This window comes from Lutra lutra, chromosome 8 (assembly GCF_902655055.1).
Source record: "Lutra lutra chromosome 8, mLutLut1.2, whole genome shotgun sequence".
NCBI lineage: Eukaryota > Metazoa > Chordata > Mammalia > Carnivora > Mustelidae > Lutra > Lutra lutra.
The window spans coordinates 74,085,352-74,098,931 of NC_062285.1; the positions used below are offsets into that span (position 1 = coordinate 74,085,352).

Below are 13,580 nucleotides of genomic sequence, written 5' to 3' on the forward strand. Positions count from 1 at the left end.
AGGACCCTAGACTCTGAGGAGAAAAAAGGGACTAGAGATTGAGTTTAATCACAAGGTTAATGATTTAATCAATCATGCCTATGTAATGAAACCTCAAAAGAAGCTCTAAAATGATGAGACTCAGAGAGTTCCTAGTTGGTGAACATATTGACGTATGGGAGGGTGCACACCCTGACTCCACAAAAACCAACTCCTGTGCTCCAGACCCTTCCAGACTTGTCCTGTGTAACTTCATCTGGGATATTCATTTGAAGCCTTTAGAGTAAAACAATAATAGTAAGTATAGTGGTTTATGAGTTCTGTGAGTCATCCTAGTGAATTACTGAAGCCAAAGGAGTGTTGGGAGAACTCACAAATCTGTAGCCAATTCTGCCAGGCAGAAGTACCCATTGCCTGCGGACCCCACTTGCAGTTTCTGAAATAAGGGCAGTCACTGGGGACTTTACTCTTTAACTTCTGGGATCTGATGCTAATTCTAGATACTGCCAGATTGAACTGAATGATAGGACACCCAGTTGACATCTGAGAATTCCTATCGGAACGTAATAGTCTTTTCAACAAATAGACAACTGGATATCCATATGCAAAAGAATGGAATTAGACCCCTACCTCAATACCATGCAAAAAATTAACTCAAAATGGATATTATTAAATGTAAGAGTCAAAACTATAAAACTCGGGCGCCTGGGTGGCTCAGTGGGTTGGGCCGCTGCCTTCGGCTCAGGTCATGATCTCAGGGTCCTGGGATCGAGTCCCGCATCGGGCTCTCTGCTCAGCCAAGAGCCTGCTTCTCTCTCTCTCTCTCTCTCTCTCTCTCTCTCTGTCTGCCTCTCTGCCTACTTGTGATCTCTGCCAAATAAATAAATAAAATATTTAAAAAAAAAAACTATAAAACTCTTAGGAGAAAGCACAAATATTCATAGTTCTGAGTTTGGCAAGGGTTTCTCAGATATACCACCAACAGAGAAGACAAGTAATAAAAACAAAACAAAACAAAAAAAACCCCTGGTAAATTGGATTACATCAAAACAGAAAAACTTTTGTGCTTCAAAGTATATAATCGAGAAGGTATCGAGCACAATTTTGTCTTGGAAGCAATAAAAGAAAGAATAAAGTAAAAAGGCAACCTACAGAATGGGCGAAAATATTAGTAAATCATACATCTGCTAAGAACTTATATCTAAAATATATAAAGAACTCTTTCCACTCTATAATAAAAAGTTAAACAACCCAATTAAAATGGGCAAAGAATCTAAATAGGCATTTCCCCAGAGAAGATATATAAATGGCCAATTAACACATGAAAGATACTCAACATCATTTAGCCATTAGGAAAATGCAAGCCAAGGCTACAATGATATACCACCTCACATCCACTAGGATGACTAATAAAAAAAGATAGGTAATAATAAGTGCTGATGAGATTGTAGAGAAATTGTACATCAAATGTACATCAAATGTAGGAATGTGAAATTCTTCAGGTGCTTTGGAAAATAGTTTGGCAGTTCCTAAAAAGTTAAATATAGAGTTACTATATGACCCAGCAATTCCACCCTATATACATACACAAAAGAAATGAAACCTATGTCTGTCTATATAAATACTTGTACGTAAGTGTTTATAGCAGCATTATTTATAAGAGCTGAAATGTGGCAACAATTTAAATGCCCATCAACTGATGAATGAACAAAATTTAAGTATATGCATACAATGGAATATTATTCAGCCATAAACCTTAAAGTATATATTAAAACATGAATGAACCTTTAAAAGATACCAAAACAGAGAAGCCAGTAACAAAAGACCATATATTTTTAAAGGTTTTATTTATTTATTTGACAGAGAGATCACAAGTAGGCAGAGAGGCAGGCAGAGGGGGAGGGGGAAGCAGGCTCCCTGCTGAGCAGAGAGCCCCATGCAGGGCTCTATCCCATGACCCTGGGATCACGACCTGAGCCAGAGGCAGAGGCTTAACCCACTGAGCCAGGCGCTCCAAATTTACCTAATTGGAGCATTTCTTATATTCATATATTGTATGATTCCATTTATAAGAAATGCTCCAATAGGTAAATTTATAGAGACATACAGACATATTAGTGGTTACCTAGAGTTAACAGATTTGGAGTGGGGACGGTCTGTTAATGAGTATGGAGTTTTTGTGAGATTAAAAAGTTCTCAAATTATATTATGATGATTTTGAACAAGTCCTTGAATTTACTAAAAAACAGTGAATTGCTGCTTTAAATGAGTAGATTGTAAAGTATATAAACTATAACTCAACAAAGCAGCTTTTAACAAATTACATACTAGAAAACAAAGACACCTTAATACAATTGTGTTCTCACTTTTTTTTTCAAAGATTTTATTTATTTATTTGACAGAGAGAGATCACAAGTAGGCAGAAAGGCAGGCAGAGAGAGAGGAGGAAGCAGGCTCCCCGCCAAGCAGAGAGCCCAATGCGGGGCTCGATCCCAGGACCCTGGCATCATGACCTGAGCAGAAGGCAGAGGCTTTAACCCACTGAGCCACCCAGGCACCCCAATTGTGTTCTCATTTTTAAAAAAGGAAAAGTACCCACTCTGCCTTGAAAAAAATCTAACCATGTTAAGATAATACAAAATAAATTTTATATTTGATAGATGATTTCTTGACAGATAACACTAATACCAGGCCAAGTTTAAATACCAACAATAAAATAATAGAAAGATATTCTACTTTTAAACTAGTCTTCAGAGATTAGTCTTTCAACAGAGTTCAAGCATTATAATACAATCCAAGTGTAACTGTCACTTTATCAGCACTGATAGTGAAGGGAAAAACTCATTAATCCAAATTATGGCAATAGTTCAGGCGATTCTTTGAAAGTTGGGAATCACATAGATACCTCACCGATTTTAGAATTCTCTATTTAAGAACGACAGTTATAAAATTTTAGCTGCCAAGCAAAACTAGGTAAATATACGAAGAAACATATACGTTAAAAATATCAGGTTTCAGTGACATAAAATTGAAGCTTCCCAATACTACCTATCTACTTTTGATTTAAATGAATTCATTAAAAGATAGAGACTTCATTATCCTGTAAGACTACTTCATGTTTACCCAATTTCATAATGGTAAGAGTGATGTGATTAAGTAGCTTGATCCATTGCAGTTATACAACATACAGTGGCTAATCTCTTTATTTAATACATGTTTAATGATTCATGTTTATTTTCTGCTATTGAAATTTAAATAAGATTCCCTTCCCATCTCTGAAGTGGGTATACACATTGCTTTAAGTTGGGGATTGCTGAATATCAGCGATCTATTCTCTCATCTAGTCCATAAAAAGTTACTGATGACTTATCATCAGATATTGATTATGTTATAAGATAAATGTGTACATGTGTTTTGGGATTCTCTATTTTTATTTATTTTTTTATTTTTTTTCAAGATTTTATTTATTTATTTGACAGAGAGATCACAAGCAGGCAGAGAGGCAGGCAGAGAGAGAGAGAGGAAAGCAAGCTCCCTGCTGAGCAGCCCGATGCAGGGCTTGATCGCAGGACCCTGGGATCATGACCTGAGCAGAAGGCAGAGGCTTTAACCCACTGAGCCACCCAGGCACCCCTTGGGATTCTCTAGAATGGACTATGAGTTCAGGCCTCAACTTACAGGTGGCAAAACCTTTTTCAACTGCAGCTTCCTCATCTTTAAGGTGATAATGAATTGACCCAATGAGTTTATAGAACCCAAAAATAAACAATAATTTCTCTTTTTTGGTCTACTGTGAAGCCTAGGAAGATTAATCACACGTGGATTCTGCACCTTAGAAATTAACAGTACAGCAGATATTATAATGTGTATAAATAAATGAAGGTGAAAAATCATAAAGTAGGAATTTCTGGTGATAAAATAAGATGTGAGGTGATCCCTACCAGATATACACAAAACAGAGCATCATCACTATAACCAAATGGAAATAACATTACGTAGTTGATTAGCAAGTTAATTAAATGTTTGTTAAGTAAAAAAATAGAAGATCAATAATCTTAGTTTGTTCCCAGGAAATCCTGAATAATTGCAAGTAAAGTTGAACATTATGGAAAAGATGTTTACTTCCTAGTATCATTCCTTAAGATAATGAATAAAAATACCACCTTTCCTCTACTGACTTTTGTTAAGTCTGGCTATCCCAGCTCCAGCACTTATTCATGACCACCGGAAAGATATTTTATGTCTTGGTTCCTTCATTTTCTCATCTTTTAAATGGGAATTATAATAATGTATGCCTTAGGGTTTTTAGTAGTATTAAATGGGTTAACGTATATCAAACGCAAGAGGACCTAGTCCACTGAGTACCACTGAGTTTTACTGTAGATACTCAATCAGTGTTATATCATCTTGTCACTCTTATAATCTTTCATGCCATAGCAAGAATGTACAGGTATTGTGATTAAATTTTAATTACCATTCAATGGGAAGACAAAATGTCAAAAGGGAAGATTACTCATAAATGCATAATGGAAAAACTAGGGCTTTTCCTATCACTCATAATGGCCTGAAGAATGAAGTTCTGTGACTAACTAGGACCATACCATGTACCTTTATCATGCACAGAGAATGAAGAAGCAGTTCTCCCAAGGGAAAGGGCCGTGTTTGGGTGGAGCAGCATTGCTGAAATACAAAACAGTGGTTGCCTACCTCCACCTACTATGCAAATAGGGGTAGTCTTTACTGTAATTTGGTGTTTTTTAATTTAACTGAACTCAAAATGTTGAACAAAGGACTGATTTATACAAAATTAGAACTCTTTAATCAAAAAGTCCTTATAAGACTGATGGGAGTTTCCTCTCCCTCCCCTTCCACACGTCATTGGCCACTGAATCATGCTCATCTTGTCTCTTAAATATCTATAAACTCTGTCCCTTCCCCTCCATTTCTCTAGCTATTGCCCTTCTCCACATTCTTTTTTCTTACTTTGACTATGATAAGTTCCTCAGCTGTTCTCATTGCTCCCAAACTACACATGGGACAACTTGAGCACGTTCTTCCACTCTTCTCTACCTACTTCCCCTCAAGACTCAACCCTGTTATTCAACCTTCTGAAGTGAAGTCTTTCCTAACTCTCCAAGGGATATGAATTTTACCAACTAGCACAAGTTTTTATTATAAAAACCCATACTAGAAATGTATGGTAAAGTGAGACTTTCATATGTGGTTAGTGAAACTTGAAACTGGTTCAAATATTTTGAAAAAGTATTTGGATCATATATACCAGTAATCTTACACATACTCATATGTAAATTTATTTCTGAGATTATATCCTGGGGAAATATTATATATATATATATATATATGGATATATGGATATACATATATACATATATGAGGAATGAGTCCAAATGGCTAACAATAGGGCATTGCTTAAATGAATTATGGATCATTTCCCTACTAACCAGCTCAGGAAAATGAGGCTTAGTAATCAGCAGAGCCCGGATCCATATACACAATGATTCCAACATCTAAAAGTTCCTAAATGCTAATCTTGTTCGAAAATATTAGTGTTCAAAAATATTAATTTGGTTTCTAGGCAGAGGATCTGTGGTTTATATAACCAAGGACACACATACACACACACACACATGCACACACGCACGACATAAAAATGACCCAAAGGAAAAAAAAAAAATGACCCAAAGGGTAAGTGCCAAAATGTTACGATGTTAATTTTAGAATTACAGGAATTTCTTACTTTCTTCTTTGGTAATCTACATTTTCTAAACATTTCCTCAATAAATTATATAACTTTTATAATAACCAAAAGGTTATTAAATAGAATAAAAAAACTTTTATACAAATTGTATGCTGCTATTTAAGTGATGGAAAGAAAGGACTTTTACAAAGGTTCTAAATTGGTACCTCATAATAATCTGAGCTCATAATAATCTTATAATAAATGACTTCATAATTTAAAAAATACCTTCTTAGGGTTCCTATCCAGGTCTATTTCCTGTGAAGTAGCCAAAACTCTTTTTAAAAACCATTTATTGACTTATTATACTATGTATTAGATAACTTATCTACACTGGTTCCTTACTTCACAACCGCCTATGAAGTGTTAATTTGTTAATGCTGAACAAATGAGGCTACTGAGTTGAACTTAATTGCCCATGGTTACATGGTCAGCATGGGGCAGATCTGGGACTTGAACCCAAAACTGCCTGACAGGATACTCCATTTTCTTTCCAACAGACCACATATACCTCTTCAAAATATACCTGTCTATGTATTAATTCCTCATTTCATTTTCAAATGCTAATGTATCAAATAAAGCAATTATTTCTAGTATGTAAATGAGCTAGTCAGATTACAAGTGGAAAAATATAAGAATTAGAGGCCTCCCTCAGCCACTTGTCACTATCCCCTTCTCCCTTTTATTTCCTGCATAGCACTTACCTTCTCTAAAATTAGTTTGTTTTATGACCTTACCTATTTTCTTCTTTGCTTTACCTCTAGCACCTAGAACAGTGCCTGACTTAAACTGGAGTTTAATACTTAGTAAATGAATAAACAAATGTGTTCATGAGAACAAGTGAAAATCCCTCTCTTTACTAAGCTATGTACATCTTGACAAGTCGACTAGCCTCTAGACTTTTTTTTTTTTTAAAGATATTATTCATTTATTTGACAGATCACAAGTAGGCAGAGAGGCAGGCAGAGATAGAGAGAGGAGGAAGCATGCTCCCTGGTGAGCAGAGAGCCCAATGTGGGGCTCGATCCCAGGACCCTGAGATCGAGCCCGAATGTGGGGCTCGATCCCAGGACCCTGAGATCATGACCTGAGCCGAAGGCAGAGGCCTAACCCACTGAGCCACCCAGGCGCCCCTAGCCTCTAGACTTTTAAATTCTAGTTTCTTTCATGGGAAACTGCCTAAAGTTTTTATAAGCTTAACTCCATCCATTCAAACTACTTACTGAGCATCTACTGTATGGCAGATATTCTAAACAAGGTGATAATTACAAAACACAAAAATCTCTCATGCATCGTATACTCTCGTAAGTAAAGAATGACAAGAATATAACAAAATATGTTAGATGGTGATCCTGTACTTTGGAGACAAAACAGCTTGTGGGTCTCTGAGCGGAGAGTCTGCAACTGGGTAACTGAGAAAGAAGGCAGTTGAGTCAGGAGGTGAAGAGGTAAGACATGCACACTGGGGAAAGAACGTTTCAAGTGGTGGGAATAGCATGTCGGTGTGACTGTCTTTTTAGAGTGGCTGTAATGCAATAAATGAATGAGAGGTAACAGGAAATGAGATCAGATAAGTAAGGGAGCAGCAAGGATGGGTTGTATAAGGCCTTGTAGGCCATTGTAATAACACTGGCTTTTATTCTCAGAGAAATTAGCAATCACTGAAGGGGTCTGAACAACAGTGAAACATTCCGTGACTTAGGTTCTTAATGGGCTCAGCATTTCTCAGTGGGGTTGCTACTGGTATTTAGGGTGGGCAACTCCTCTTTGTCCTGATCCTCGAGCCCACGGTGGGTCATTCAGCATCTCTAAATGTCAGTAGTTATCCCCAGACTTTTTGACAATTAAAAATGTCCCCACTTATTTTCAGAACTATGTTATAAATTGATGGAAGATAGGTTTAAAGAGCCTATTTTAATATTCCAGGCAATAGTTGGTGTTATCTTGAGCCAAAAAGGTAGTGGGAAATTCAGAATATATATTTTTGCCGATAGGATTTGCCATTGAGCAGAATATGGATGTGAGTGAAAGCTAGAAATCAAAGGATGACTCCCAGGTGTTTGGAATGAGCAAATAGGATGGAGTAGCATTCACTGAAGTTGTGAAGACTGAATATGGATGAACCAGCTTTGGGGAAGAAAGCAGGAATTCAGTCAAGACATATTAAGAACTACTATGTAAAAACAGATATATCTACATATTATGGAAGAATTTTGTGAAATGGGGTAATGGGGACTACCGCTAAACTGACAGATTTTGTTAGGGTATGTTGGATAGAGTTAACAGAAATAAATATTAGATAAATGAATAAATGATTACTAATTTACTAATAGTAATGGATTAACCAGTTTAAACAATCAGATTATGTCAAGAAAAAAAAATTTTTTAAATATAATCCAAAGGAATGAGTCTAATTGTGGGATTTCAAATGATAAATGGTGTGGAAGTAGGCAGGCTTTTAATGCTTTTAAAATCCCACCAAGCCCATATTGCACAGAGCAAATGTCCTACAGTGAGATTAGGCTCAGCCTTATGAAAACAGTGGGCGCATCACTGTCCTGTACCTTCTACTGACTAAGAACCACCACTTCTAACACTGCAGAGTCAACAGTCAATAAATGTAAAGTTTTCTGCATCCGTGGACAATTTAAGAATTTCAGAGGAAAAGATGTATCTAGACATGGTTTAGATACACTTTACCCATTGAATTTAGTCATTCTTCCAGAGACAGAACAAATGATCTGAATCAACACAATGAGGTCATTGATACAAACACACAATCTAGAGTTGGTAGGAGGAAGTGTCCAACTGCATCATTGCTGGAACTTTTCCCTAGCGACAGGATTCTACCTGCTCATATGAGTAGAAAGGTCATATTTTGAACAGCAATGCTCATCATAGAAACATGACGTTTCCCTTCAATGTGTTGAATAACCAAACTCCTATCATCAGAAGTTTCATTCTCTTTGGATTTATATCACATTTATGAATATTCTCTCTCAATATCTTCTATTAACATCTCCCATGATTTGACACAAGGGTGGTATCCACATTCAAAAAGAAGTCCTCACACTCACACCTAACCCAGGGCACTTGGCTTCCTTCAGAACACGGCATCATTTTTCAGACCGACTTGGCCTGTGGTTTAACACCCCCCTCCTCCTCTCTGGAACAGTAGCAGAGGGGACGTGGAGGCCACACTTCAGTCAAAGTGCGGCTCCAATCACCAGGCGGCTCAAGAAGTTAGAAGGTTCATGCAAAGGTGGTCACTTGAACTGAAGTGGGAGGAACGTGATAAAGAAGAACTAGTGGCAGACAGATGCCCCATGGGCTTCCCATTGTTGTTTCGCAGAAGGACATACTGTGTCATAATGAATTACCACTAATTTGAGCCAGCAGTACTGTTAGATTGAGCCCAGCAACTCAGAATGACAAACAGTGCCTGCAAGATCATCTAATGAGGGGACAAGACTGCTCCTGGAGCAACGCTTCACTCAATTAGTGGACAAGGCTTTTAATGCTGCTCTGCACAACTAAAGCAATTTTGATTACTTAGAGCGGAGTCTCCATTTAGAATGGTTCCGAAGCTGAAACAGGGTTTCTCTTTTTTTTTTTCCTTTAATATAATTTATCTTGAGAGTATTTGAATGGTAATAAGCTATTTGAAAGCCAATCACATTATTTCCTATTTTTCCCTAAGTAATAGTGAAATACATTTTTTTTTAAAGTTCAAATGATAGAATTTGCTCTACCAAATGAAATGTAAATAAGATAGCAAATGATTAAGGATATGCTGAGGGTGTGTGTGTGTGTGTGTGCATGCGGGCACTATGTGTGTCTCTCCGTGCCAGAATTACAGTTGGTGAATTTCATTTCATCAGCCAACATTATCAGGAGGGTTGCATATTTATTCTATATATCCTTAAAAAAAAAAAAAATTCCAGATCTTGCCTTCTTTGGCTGGGAGCACTTATATTTCATACTTTTTGATATGGGGAACTGACGTTTCTACTTAGTTATTTTTTTTTTCACTATGTCACTGCATGATGAAAAGCACTCATATGTGTAATAGTACAACTTTCTTTAATATCGTGATCACTGACTTATAACTAAACAGAGGCTATTTAGGCTTAGCAAATTCCTTTCGTTCTCATTAGAAACACACAGGGTCCTCACTATACATCGCTCTAGGCATCTTCTGGCTTTCTATCCATGGCATGTGCGTAATTCTCAGACTGCTGGCACTCTGTGAAATTCTATGAAACTTTGCCTACTTAAGTAGAAGGTCATTGAGTAAAAGGAATTACTCAACTGCTAGACACAAAGTTGGTGCCAATAAACTTTTATTAAACTGACCACAAATTCTACACAGATGAAGAAAGTAAACCTCATGATTCACTTTGCTTCCCTCAAGTGAACAGCAACACCAGGGTCAAAAGTTGAGAATGTGACTCTACAGAGGCATACCTTACCCGTCATCAAAATTGTGGGGTTTCCCCATCCCCCCAAACTATATAAAGCAGGTCTAATACAAACAAATATATTGTCGTAGAATGGGGGAGAGGCAGAGGGAGAGGAAGAGAAAGAGGGAATTTGAAGCAGGCTCCGTGCTCAGCACAGAGCCCGATGCTGGACTCCATTTCATGGCCTTCAAATCAAGAGTCGGCTGCTTAATCAACTGAGTCTCCCAGGAGCTCCTAAAACCAGTTTCTAAATAATGTACACCTGCACATCTTTGTTTTACAAAAGAGATATATACAACCATGCTGAAGCACTCATCTAGAGCAGAAGTTAGGGAAAACTTCACAATTTTAACTTTTGAGTCACTAGAAAACCCATTAGTTGAATAAATTGACAATTATTGAACCTTATCATAGTCATGTTTCATTTTCTTACAATAATTTTAATAATTATGACCTTCTTGCTCCAGAAGGGTTAACTCCAAAAGCATGTTACACCTTCAAGGAGATGGATACGTATTCGTAGAAAGTGGTACATTATTGGTATTATTTTTCTAGTAAATAGAAAGAAGAAGAAAAAACAATGTGGCTCAGGAGGCAAGTAATATTTCCTATAATGTATGTTTTTAATAATTATGAAGACTCAGAAACTGGCAAAGAGTATGCACTGACTGTGCATGGTCCTCTCCTGAGAACGCATGACATTAAATCACATCAGTGGCTCAAATTATTGCCAAAATAGAGAAAACTATTAATAGTTTCATTTATTTTCCTTTCCTGTTAAAAGGACTCATAGCCTGGGAGAGGAAGAAGCAATTCTTGTTAGTCGTAGAAATGAAAGAAAACTAATAATTAAGGAATAAATTTAATGGGAAAGTACCAGTAATAGATACAATTGATAGTTGGTATCAATCTCTTAAGTGCCTCCCCTTCATTTCTTATTTGTCCTTTAGTAGACTATCAGCCCAAAGTACCAACAACAATTATCATTCAGCTTTCCATCAACGTTAGTATCAAACATCACAGATATTTTCCTATTCTTTGTTGGTTAATTTTCATTTTTCAAATATATATGGTATTTGCATGGTCCAAAGTCCAAACTATATATAAAGGTAACTCTGGGGAGACTTCCATCCCTATCCTTCTATTTATTCCCATCCGCACATTATATGTAATTATTTTTATTAATTCCGGCTTATCCCTCCTATATTCCTTTCCTTAAAAAAAAAAAAAGCAATCATGTATTTATTCTTATTTGTCCTGCTTTCTTGTGCAGAATGTAGCATACTATATACTGTGAGTAAAGTACAGAAAGTGGAGTCTATATATAGTCTTTGAAGGTTTTTAATTTTTCACTAATAACACATCCTGGAAATGTCTCCAAAATGCTGCCCAGAGATCTTCCTCATTATCTCTTATAACTGCATGATTCTTCACTATACAGACATGCTTTTGTTTATTCAATAAGTCTTTTATGGACAGGAATTTATGTTATTCACAGTATTTTGAAATTGCAAATAATTTTATAATTAATAACCTGCATGAGTATTTTTAAAATCCTCATACAATTCCCGGAAAATCACTGGTGGGTAGGGAGGTTCACTGAGTCTACTCTGGTTGTCAGTTGCCTCAACATTTCTGATATGGAAGAGGAGTAGAACTGGGAAGTCTGAATTACCTTTGATGTTTTCACTGGAGCTCAAATTTATTTCTAGTCTTGAATATAAATTTCTATGAGAAAAAGCAATTATGAAATAGTCTTGGTTGATACTCAGAGAGGAAAAATTAGTTTTAGAAATTTTAAATATTTTTCTTTCTTTCACAAGACTTTTTTGAGACTTAAACTAACCTAAACCCACTAAAGGTCTGAAAAACATAAGAGCCAGGAAATATTTCCCTATGAACAAACATCTCTGTGGCAAGGAACAACCCTGAACTTTCTTTAAATTTAGGACACATATTAAGGGCTTGAAAATAGTGATTAAATGAATGAATGAATGAATCTATTGTAATCCAATCTGACACAAAAGCTTGGGAAAAGTTTTCAGAAAATAGAAATCTGAGTTGCAGTTCTGAAAGTAGGCAGGTGTATTTAGCAACAGCTTTTCCTACTCCTCCCCAAACAAGGCAGCCTATACGTAATTCAAAAGCAATCTTTGCAGCAGTCCCAATGTAATGCATAGACATGGATCTCGTTTTGCGGCTTGAGATCACCAAGTATCCAATAGCACATTCCCTGCTGCTGTCGTGAATGCTATAGGAATGATGCTTGATGGCTTGGAGGAAGAGTAGAGGTTCAACAAGCCCAGAGAAAGCTACCAACACCAAGAGGGTGTATTCAGCAAGTGCCTAATGAGGTGTCATAATCTCTCTGAAGGGGCCAGAGTTTCCTCAGGGGAGAAAAAGAAGAAAGGAAAAAGGAATGGCTGTGTTAGTGTTTGCCAAAAAATAAAAGTCTGAGAAACCGCTGAGAGACCCCAAAACACAGTAAAATTTACCTTTCCTAAGGCTAGTGTTGGTTTTACCCTTGTCCTGGAGTAGAATGAAGTACAGCTAACACTCAGAGGCAAGCTCGGGGATTCTAATAAAGACTATGAAATAGGAAGGGGTGCCTGGGTGGCACAGTTGGGTAAGCATCTGACTTGGTTCCAGCTCTGGTCACGATCTCAAGATCCTAGGAGAGATCCCCACATTGGGCTCTGTGCCCAGTGAGGAGTCTGCTTGAGAGTCTCTCCTTCTCCCTCTGCCCTTGCCTGCTCTCACTCTCTCTCTCAAATAAATAAATAAAAATCTTTAAGGAAAAAGAATATGAAATAGATGAATACTGTTGCACCAAGACTGGACTGATTTTTAACACCAGATTTTTTATTCCATTGTATCATTTTAATTCAAGTATCTGATTTCTCTGTATTCCTCTAGGAGTAGAAAAAAAGCTTGGGGTGTGGGTGACCCCCTAAGCAGAAAAATTATCGCTAATAGAAGCATTTCACTGTATCAGCATTTCATTATCACGTGTAGGGCATTAATCAAAGCACCTTATTTAAGGTGGGAAAGAGCTTTGCTAAGGGGAAGATGATTCAGCACAGTATCTTCTGACAAGTGATGCCATCTCAAATCCTTTTCAGAGATAGGTAGAATGAGTAAAATGTGAGCGTCTATTAAGTTTATTTATCAGTATGTTATGTGTTCCATTTTTAAAAGTTTCTGTAATGATAGTCTTATCCATTTTTCTCTAAAACTGCCCTGTCACATAGTAATATGTGTATAGACTACACTTGTTTCATTTTTAAAAGGCATCCCAGGGAGAGGAGATGTGGATGGGTATGAAGAGTAGATCAGGGGAAGCAAAAGGGTACAGACGCCTCCATTGACAAAAGGAAAAG

The 13,580-nt window shown here is 37.0% G+C and overlaps 1 protein-coding gene across 1 annotated transcript in view; it reads right to left on the reverse strand.

Annotated features, from left to right (window-relative positions):
- The window catches only part of SOX5 (SRY-box transcription factor 5), a 981,725-nt gene that overhangs the window by 673,118 nt on the left and 295,027 nt on the right, over positions 1-13,580 (reverse strand). Inside the window, 1 exon segment of the mRNA XM_047740105.1 lies at positions 11,876-11,928. Within this exon segment, the coding sequence (XP_047596061.1) occupies positions 11,876-11,928 (53 nt within the window).